The sequence below is a fragment of the Clarias gariepinus genome, chromosome 11, assembly GCF_024256425.1.
Source record: "Clarias gariepinus isolate MV-2021 ecotype Netherlands chromosome 11, CGAR_prim_01v2, whole genome shotgun sequence".
Taxonomy (NCBI): domain Eukaryota; kingdom Metazoa; phylum Chordata; class Actinopteri; order Siluriformes; family Clariidae; genus Clarias; species Clarias gariepinus.
Genome location: NC_071110.1, coordinates 27,692,357 through 27,702,500, shown reverse-complemented (window position 1 = coordinate 27,702,500; position 10,144 = coordinate 27,692,357). Strand labels below are relative to the sequence as shown.

General features: G+C 38.7%; 1 protein-coding gene across 3 annotated transcripts in view; it reads left to right on the top strand.

Annotated features, from left to right (window-relative positions):
• LOC128533133 (cell adhesion molecule DSCAML1) overlaps window positions 1–9,931 on the top strand; it is a 99,560-nt gene extending 89,629 nt beyond the window's left edge. Inside the window, exons 21-33 of one of the 3 annotated variants that reach the window (XM_053507359.1) lie at window positions 1,249–1,366; window positions 1,524–1,687; window positions 1,811–1,909; window positions 3,837–4,025; window positions 4,189–4,476; window positions 5,671–5,826; window positions 5,988–6,018; window positions 6,170–6,288; window positions 6,382–6,534; window positions 6,658–6,852; window positions 8,736–9,047; window positions 9,181–9,375; window positions 9,436–9,931. In XM_053507359.1, the coding sequence (XP_053363334.1) occupies window positions 1,249–1,366; window positions 1,524–1,687; window positions 1,811–1,909; window positions 3,837–4,025; window positions 4,189–4,476; window positions 5,671–5,826; window positions 5,988–6,018; window positions 6,170–6,288; window positions 6,382–6,534; window positions 6,658–6,852; window positions 8,736–9,047; window positions 9,181–9,375; window positions 9,436–9,713 (2,297 nt within the window). In that variant the 3' untranslated portion in view covers window positions 9,714–9,931. Of the gene's footprint in view, window positions 1–1,248; window positions 1,367–1,523; window positions 1,688–1,810; window positions 1,910–3,836; window positions 4,026–4,188; window positions 4,477–5,670; window positions 5,827–5,987; window positions 6,019–6,166; window positions 6,289–6,381; window positions 6,535–6,657; window positions 6,853–8,735; window positions 9,048–9,180 lie in introns of all 3 variants that reach the window. The other 2 variants (XM_053507360.1, XM_053507358.1) reach the window with 2 other exon arrangements.
• Window positions 9,932–10,144: the final 213 nt, after the last annotated feature.

Sequence of the window (10,144 nt, the reverse complement as noted above, 5' to 3'; positions counted from 1 at the left end):
ACCGTTATAGTCACTAGTTATAAATTAAATAAAATTTTGTTGCATAGCAGGAAATATGCAGCATGAAGGTGCACCTAAAAAATTTTTTGGGATGCAATCGGGTCAGCATAGAATTTTAAATTAATAGGAGCAAAGGGAGGCCCTTCCCACTATGAGATATGGGCATAGATATGAGTGTATCATAGTATAATAAAGTGTTCAATAAATCCAAAGTAAATACCATGCATATTTGTGCTTTCGTGTGTGTCACATGAAGTACAGTATCATTTACTTGTTTATAAAATGCATGTTTTTTTTTATAATCCATGCTCTCCTTTACAACCTTTAATTTGTAATTAATAATATTTTTTTTCTTTCTGAATGGTACAGTACTGTCCTTCTACACTGAGTTGCTGGTTTATTAATTACTAGATTAGTATGTCTAGTAAACTAGCAACATTGTGTATTCTTTATATGTATCGGCCAAAACATGGTGTTGGTAATGAAAAAATCTCGTCTAGGTGTAGTGTTTTTAATAAAAAAAAAATATATGTTATTCAAATCTTTTAATGACCTTAATTGTGATTCGAATGAAACTTGGCGAATTTAGATTTCACATGAAAAGACATAAACCTGAAAAAGTTTATTAATCTAAAATACTAAATTGTTAAGATATATTGCGACATAAATTAGAAAAGGGTACGAACACTACAGATTTTTTTTTTTTTTTTTTTTTTTTTGGGGGGGGTCTCCTAATTTTACCTGGAACACTTTAATTTAAACAACAACTTTTTACAGACCATACACTTTTGGAATCAATTTTAGTATCTTGTTTAAAGCAAGACAGTATAACGCTAAAAAATAGCCATTTTTGGGGCACATATAAATTTATCTCTCCAAAACGGCAACAAAAACTTGAAAATCTTTTTAGAGAAGCAAGATTGGTCAATTTCATGTTGCATAAACTTCAGAAGTGGCTTTTTTGGCAGAAACATTTTCTGTATTATACAGTATGTATTACATACAAAAATAAATTCAGCACCAATACTGAGTTTTTTTTTTGCCAGTTTGCCAGTTTATGTAGTAAAGTCTTAAAAGACAATTGTCTTTTAATGGTCTTTGGATGAATAAGGTCTCTTAGCTTCCTAAATAAGTTTCAATTCTACAAATAACCTTTATGAGGTACTAAAGAGGAACAAACTAAAAAAAATCTTTTATAGTTCTAGATTTCATTTCTTTCTCTCTCTCTTCTATCTCTTTTACACTTAGCTCCTGCTAAGATTCTATCTTTTGGAGGTACAGTTACCACTCCGTGGATGAAGGAGGTACGGCTGCCATGTAGTTCAGTTGGAGAGCCAACTCCTACAATTAAATGGACCAAGGACAGGTCAGTTACAGTTAGTTCTAGTGTTTTCATTAGCAATATGGTTTTTTTTTTTTTATACATAGTAATGGTGTGCCTATAATAATGGTATTTATATAAATATATACATATATTGTATATGTTTATGAATTTATTCTAATTTCGACTTTGACCCCCACAGCGAGAACACTGCTATTCCTGTATCTCAGGATGGCCAGCGGAACATTTTGGCAAATGGGACGCTGGTGTTGCGCTCAGTGAAAGCAGAGGATTCTGGGTACTACACCTGCACAGCCACCAATACACTAGGATTTGATACCATAATCGTGAATCTACTTGTGCAAGGTAAGGTGCTCTCTCTCTCTCTCTCTATATATATATATATATATATATATATATATAGCATAAACAGAAGGTGAAAGATTATTAAAGATTATAATATTTGACTATTATGTGTGGGTGTGTCAGTCCCTCCAGATCAGCCGCGTTTAACAGTCTCCACCACCTCAACCTCCTCTATTACTCTAGCCTGGATCCCTGGAGATAACGGAGGAAGCTCCATCAGAGGTACAACTCCTTTTTTTAGTTGTTTTCTCAATCCAGTGATTTTTTTTCTTTTTCTTCTTCTTTCTTGATCACTGCTCTCTCACACACCCCTTTCCCTTATCTCTCTCTCTTTTTTTTTTGTCTATTCCCTTAGTGTTCCATATTTGGTCCACTTGGCTTGCTTTGTCCAGCTGTCACTGCTCACTGAGTCTATTTACATGTTTATATACTGCCTTCCCCACTTTCTTTTGTCTAAGCAAGTGAGCATGTGAGTGTACATGCCCCACCTTTTTCTACTCATCCTGTCGGGGGTTTTGTAGCTTATGCTTTTATGTTCTCGTGTTCACTTAATAAGGGGCTTTCTTTCTGATTAACCATGCTTTACACTAAATAAGGCATATACAAGGCCCCTTGTATATGCATTTCTCTGAAGGACTTAATTAATCTTTGTTCTGGTTTGTCTGTCTACAGTCATGTCGCTAATAGAAATAGTGCTGTTGATGTGTCATTTAAAAAGGTGTTTAATTAGATGCTTTGTCGTCTGTGTGTGTGTGTGTGCATGTTGTGTGAGATTGAAATTTTCGATATCTAAGATAGAAATATAGATAGATAGATAGATAGATAGATAGATAGATAGATAGATAGATAGATGCATACATACATCCATACATCCATACAAATTGTCAACCAAAACTGTGTCTCTATGCATGAAAGTGTCCTGAGAGCAGCAGTTTTCCTCCTCCTCCTGTTTTTCGAATAGAAAACTATGATTTTTGAATTATCTGCACCCTCTTGTGGTGAGAAGGGATCTCTACCACAACTACTAGGCTTTATACAAAGCTACTGTATGACTGGGGAAATCCTCCCAGGGTGCAAAATGCTGGCTAATACCCATTTTTCTTGATTTAAGTATTTTAATTTTAGGACAATTCTAGAACAATACTGGAAATTTTTCAAACTATGAAATAACTCATGTGGCATTAGGTAATTAAACAACAACAACAACAACAACAACAACAGTCAGTTGTTATTTAAATTCAAATAATGTTTTTTTATTAAAATAAAAATTTTATTTGTCGCATACACAGTAATACACAGTATGATATGCAGTAAAATGCTTATACGACCTTATACGAAATTATGGAATAAAATAAGAATTAATTATATAGAAAACTTTAGCTGCAGAAAATATAGCTATAGAAAATTAAAGTAAAATGTATAAGATATATAAAAAAAGACATGAAGGTCAGATGTTCTGAAAAAGTCTCAAAAATAACCAATTAACAAAGAACACCTCAAATTAGAGCCATTATAAAGGCTTTACAGAGCAGAAGTAGCAAACACGTCTCAATACAGTGGTACCTCCGCATAGAAACGCCCCACCTCACCATTTTTTGCCTTAAGAACTGATCTTTTTAAAGAAATTTGAACCGAATGCCGGCTAAGTCGCGTGGAGTTGTTCAAAACTTGTTTGCAACAGTGGAAAGCCAAGAAAAATCAGTTTACATATTTTTTTGTTTACATATCACTTTGTGCAAGATTTTGTAAAAACATAGCATAACCTTGCTAAGGGTGGTAGCAAGAAGATAAGAGAGCTGCTTTCAGTTTTGTTTTTAAAGCAGCCAGTGCCAAGAGGAGTTGGAAATTGGTGATATTGGTAATATTTTGGGGGGGCAGAACGGATTATCTGCATTTCCATTATTTCCTCTGGGAAAATGCGTTTCACAATACGGAATTCCGCCTTAAGAACTTGCCTCCAGAATCATTTGAATGTCTTGAGCATTGTTTTACAATGTAAAAAGAAATTTAAAAAATCAGCAAAGGTCATGGAGTTACAAGGTTTGTCCAAACTTGTAACTGATAGTATCTATAAAGGTTGTGTGAGTAAGTAACCTTTTGAGGGACTTTATAAACTCCCTTAAACCTGTATGTGTTTGTGTGTTTGTAGGCTTCGTGCTGCAGTACTCTGTGGATAATACAGAAGAGTGGAGAGATGTGTTCATTACTTCCACTGAACGCTCTTTCAAGCTGGATAACCTACGGTGTGGCACGTGGTATAAGGTCAAACTAGCTGCCAAGAACAGTGTGGGAGCTGGGCGGATAAGTGAAATTATTGAGGCAAAGACTCATGGCAGAGGTAAGAATGCACAATTGTATATATATGTTTTGATATATTATCTAGAAACGTATGTGATGTCTAGACTGTATAGAGCACCTAGCGAAGAGGTTTCTTCTTATGCAGATGTTTCCACATAATAGGGAGGACTTATTAAGTAGCATTTTCCTCTGTCCCCCCACAGAACCGCAGTTCAACAAGGACCAGCCCCTTCTCACCCACATCAACTCCACTCATGCTCGGCTCAATCTGCAGGGATGGAGCAGTGGTGGCTGCCCCATCAATGCTGTGCTGCTTGACTTCCGCCCCAAAGGCACTTATGCCTGGCAAAGTGTACGGACCAATGGCACGACCGATGTTTTCCTGGCAGAGTTGCGTGAAGCCACCTGGTACGAGCTGAAGATGAAGGCCTGCAACAGTGCTGGCTGTGGGAACCAGACCTCACAGTTTGCCACACTAGACTACGATGGCAGTGAGTTGGCCTACCACGTCTCATTACAATTGCACTATATTGCCAAAAGTATTTGCTCGCCTGCCTTCACATGCATATGAACTGGGCCCACCCTTTGCAGCTATAAAAGCTTCAACTTTTCTGGGCAGTTCTTTTACAACAAACTCGCTCATTTATATCTTTATGGACCTTGCTTTGGGCACTGGTGTGCTGTGATGTTGGAACTGGTGTTGCCAACAACATGCGTACCAGTGCACAAAGCAAGGTCCATAAACATTTACATTTACGCATTTGGCAGACACTCTTATTCAGAGCGACTTACATCTTATTACACATCTGAGCAGTTGAGGGTTAAGGGCCTTGCTCAAGGGCCCAACAGTGGCAACTTGGTGGTTGTGGGGTTTGAACCTGGGATCTTCTGAACCGTAGTCCAATGCCTTAACCACTGAGCTACCCCTGGCCCCATAAAGACATGGATGAGCGAGTTTGGTGTGGAAGAACTTGACTGGCCTGCATAGAGTCCTGACCTCAACCTGATAGAACACCTTAGAGCGGAGACTGAAAGCCAGGCCCTCTAATCCAACATCAGTGTCTGATCTTACAAATGCGCTTTTGAAAGAATGGTCAAAAATTCTCATGAACACACTCCTAAACCTTGTGGAAAGCCTTCCCAGAAGAGTTGAAGCTGTTATAGCTGCAAAGGGGGTGGGGCAAACATCATATTAAACCCTATAAATTAAGAATTCGATGTTACTCAAGTTCATGTGCATATGAAGGCAGGCGAGTGGATACTTTTAGCAAGATAGTGTATGTGGAAAAATGTTGCATGGGTGTCAGAGGGCATAGTGGCTCAGCATTTAGCACTGTTGCTTGGCATGTCCAGGGTTGGGGGGTTGAATTTTGCCTCTGGATTTTGTGTATAGAGTTTGTGTTCTTGCTGTGCTTTATGGGGTCCCTCAAGGCACTCTAGTTCCCCTTACAGTCCTAAGACTTGCATGGCCTAGTGTGCACTTTGGTAAGTGAGGGCCTGTGCCCTGTGATGGGATGCTACCATTCCCCAATGGTACCATTGTACAGTATATTCCCAATTCGCCAAGCTTCCTTTTAACACCATTGAAAGAATTTATGAGAAAATAATGCTGGCATAGAATCTGATTCTAATTTTCTCTTATAAAGAATCAGAACTAATTTCATTTTTGTGCTGTTCGTAAAAAGGTACCATTCCCCCGATCAAGTCTGCACGTGGGGAAGGTGATGATGTGAAGAAGCTGTTCTCCATTGGCTCCCCTGTCATTTTAGTTACTTTGGGCATGGCCCTTCTCTTCATCATTCGAAAGAAACGCAAAGAGAAGAGGCTGAAAAGACTTCGAGGTAAGAAAGAGGTTGATAAAAATCTTTGTATAGCCATATGGACGTAAATGAGAGCAGCACATAAAGCACCATTTGGGATTAAATAGAAAAGGGGTTTGATATCCAGAATGAAAAAGTTCTAAAATATGTATTTTTTTTTTTTTTCTACTGTACTTCTTTAGATGCTAAGAGTTTGGCGGAAATGTTAATCAGGTAAGAACACAGTGCTTCGGTATAATCACAATCTGGCCTGGCCATATTTATTTATTTATTTTTATTTATTTATTTGTGTGTGTGTGTGTGTGTGTGTGTGTGTGTGTGTGTGTGTGTGTGTGTTTGCGTGCACGTTTAATACCTGGAGCAGTAAGAACAATCGCAGTTTTGACACCCCAGTGAAGGGCCCACCCCAGGGGCCACGGCTGCACATAGATATACCACGTGTACAACTGCTTATTGAAGATAAGGAAGGCATCAAGCAGATCGGTCTGTTATTTCACCCTTTAATGTATGTGTGTATATTATCTCAAATGTGTGTAATAATCTCTTAACTAAAGTTTTATCATCATGTATATTTAGGTGAAGACAAAGCCACCATTCCTGTTACGGACACAGAGTTCAGCCAGTCAGTAAACCCCCAGAGCTTCTGCACAGGCGTGTCTGTGCATCATCCTGCACTTATTCAGAACACCGGCCCCTTAATTGACATGTCTGATATTAGACCAGGAACCAGTAAGTTTCTTGTATTGCTTAATATATTGTTGAAAGCGATTTAAATTGGCCTTATTATGATTGCACGAAATATTACACACATTAGAATTTTGCCACTTTTCCATATTATTGTTTTATTCCCAGATCCAGTGTCAAGGAAGAGTGTTAAGTCAGCTCACAGTACAAGAAATCGTTACTCAAGCCAGTGGACCCTGACAAAGTGCCAGGCATCCACGCCTGCCCGCACTCTAACCTCTGACTGGCGTACCGTCGGCTCGCAGCATGGTATCACTGTAACAGAGAGTGACAGTTATAGTGCCAGTCTGTCCCAGGACACAGGTAAACAAACGTTTATACACTGTGCATCTAGGCAATGAGGAATGATTCTAACAACTCAGCCTTATTCTGTTTTCATGAAAATTGTCTGTCAAAATCTTTATAAACTTCTCTCAATTCTTTGATACAGTCAGTAGTAATATTTCAATAATAATTATAATAATAATAATAATAATAATATGCTCATTTTTAAAGGTTCTTCTTATTTGTAATGTTCAATGTACCATATTCCGGTAGTGGTAACATTTACATATTATTAAAAGTAATGATAACTTTTATTCTACCTCACATATCCGAAAACACAGTTTGAAGTCTATTATCTATTTTTTATGTTACATTTTTTAATCATTATTGACCTAACTCTGCTGTGTTGCTTGACGTTTAAGGATTAAAACTTCGCTTCATGAGTGTCTGCTCTTACACTTATGAGCCAGTTGCTCGGGTCAGTCTGGATTCATCAGACATTACACTTTTTAGTTGCTCCAAAGTCCAATCTTTATACCTTTACTGTATATCTTATATTTTAGGAAATTATCGGCTTTTTCTGGTTAACCATACAACAAGTGGTTTTGTTATGGCCACACATTTTTTTTTTTAATGATTTAAATTTCCAGAGGGTCTATGTGATCTCAATGCATGACATCTTTCCACATTTTTCCCACAAATTTGATGGTTCAGTAATATTGTTCTCGGTTTTGTTAATGTGTCGGAGCTTTCTTAACCCAATTACAGTAATAAAAAAAATTCTTAGTTATTTGTTTTGCTTGACAAAGGCCAATAATTTAATCTTCTTTTTTTTCGGCCAGGCAGTGTGCAATGGTACCTCTGCATAGGAATTCAATTTGTTCTTAGGATGAAACTTTGTATTGCGGAACACATTTTCTCATGGAAAATAATGTAAATGCAGATAATCCGTTCCAGCCAACCAAAAATATTACCAGTATTACCAATTTCCAACATTATAATCATATATTTACATATAAAAACAATCAAAACGTTTAGAAAAGTAAATGTAAATGAAGTAAAATATAAAATAAATAGACAATAAACCTATGATTCCTCTTGGCACCGGCTGCTTTAAAAACAAAACAGATTTTTTTTCTTCTTGCTACTGTGCTTGCTAATATTCTATGTCTTTACTTTATATATGTTATTATACTTTTTAATATACCTAGGAAGTAAAATTGGTCCAGCCCTAGGGCTGGGAGGGATAGCATACGCTGACCTGTCAATCACTCTCCAGACATACTGTACTGTAGGTGTCTCTGAGCTCATGTATGTGGATGATGAGCTCATTTCCCATGTGTTACACTGACACAGTGTTAAGCAGCAGTTTATATGGACGTGGCTCACTGGACCTCACATGTATCAGATGAAGCATGTGTTAGCCGTCATCCGTCATGTTTGATGGTTGTTGTATAAAATAAGTGTGTGTGTGTGTGCGTTTGTGTGTACTACTGTATATGTGTGAGAAAGTGTTTTTTGTGGTAGTTAGATGCTTAAAAACAAAAAACATGATGCATAGTATTTTGTTGAATAGAACTACATTTTAAAGGTATTTAAAATGCATTTACATTTATTTTAAAAAAGCAGATTAGCTAAAAAAAAATAAGGTTTTGAGGGTAGGGTCTGAAATTAATATGCAGTTTTCTTCATGTTAATTGGTAAGTTATAGGCTTCATTGATAGTTTTATTAGCAAACCTGAAGAACCTAAATTTCGACAATAAAATAGCATAAAGACTAACCATTTAAAATATTTGTGGATATTTAACATTTTAAGCTTTATGGCAGACTCGAATTGGGCTCCATCTCTTTACCTCCAGCATCTTTAAACCGTCCAATAATTATTTTGTTTTCCCTTTTCGAACCCGGCCTAATGTCTCAGACAAGGGCCGTAACAGCATGGTTTCGACGGAGAGTGCTTCTTCTACATATGAGGAACTGGCTCGTGCTTACGAGCATGCCAAACTGGAGGAGCATCTACAGCATGCTAAGTTCGAGATCACGGAGTGCTTCATTTCCGACAGTTCTTCAGACCAGATGACCACAGGTACCAATGAAAATGCCGACAGCATGACATCAATGAGCACACCGTCCGAGCCGGGCATCTGCCGCTTCACGGCATCTCCACCAAAACCACAGGACTATGACCGTGGCAAGAATGTAGCAGTGCCAATACCACACCGTGCCAACAAGAGTGAGTTCCTACCAACGTTTTTTTTGCATTTTCTATGTAAGCATGGATAAAACCCAATGGGGTCATAAATGAAAGGTTGGTTAATAAATATATTGTACACGGAAACCTGACTGTGTTTTCTCTCTCTGCCCAGGTGAGTACTGTAATCTCCCCCTTTATATGAAGACAGAGCCATTCTTCCGCAAACAAGCAGAGCTGCATGATCCATGCCCAGTGGTGCCGCCACGTGAAGCTTCCATTCGAAGTTTAGCGGCTCGTGCTTACCACACGCAGGGCCGCCACATGACATTAGACCCATCCAAGCAACAGGCCCTGACACTCAGCCATGGTGGGTTAAGTAGTCTAACCAGCTCAGGAGCATCAGGACCAGCCTCCAGCACCACTACAGGTGGCTCCAGCATTAGCTCGGGCACATCCACATTGCCCCAGAGGACTCTTACTATGCCCAGCTCCTCCTCCACCTCTTCAGCCGGCCAAAGCACTGGAGCCGCTGGAGCTGCAGCTGGCGCCGTGGCCAGTTCTTGCTCCACGGGAGGAGGTGGTGTGAGCAGCAGCTCTAAGGTTGGTGGTTCAAGAGACTCTCTGCTGGAGAGCAGCTCATCCGGATTGGGCAGACTGCAGAAGCAGAGTGCTGGGGCATATTCAAAGTCCTACACACTGGTGTAGGTACAGGTCTCCCTCCTCGACACACATAAAAACATATATAATTGGATACGTTGAGATACATTTAATGTTTGCCTGGCACAAGGTGGTGAATGAATTGTGCAATGACTGGACTTAGCAACCACAGGGGTCTCTATCGTACTGTCCCTTTCGTACTGTCCTTTCTTTCTTTCTTTCTTTCTCACCTTTGCTCCCATTTTCACCCTAACCTATACTTTCTCTACTTGCATCCCCGTCCCCCCCGTCCCCTCCGCCCCTTGCCTTTTTTTCTTTAAAAATATATATATAGTTCTTCTTTGGCCATCTGTCTTCAATTTTACTATGCCAAACATTTTTTTGTTTGTTTTACTTTTCTTCTTTTTGTTGATTTCTTTTTCCACTGAAGACACCTTGGACCTTATGCACAAATTACATTTGATGTGCACTTGTTAATT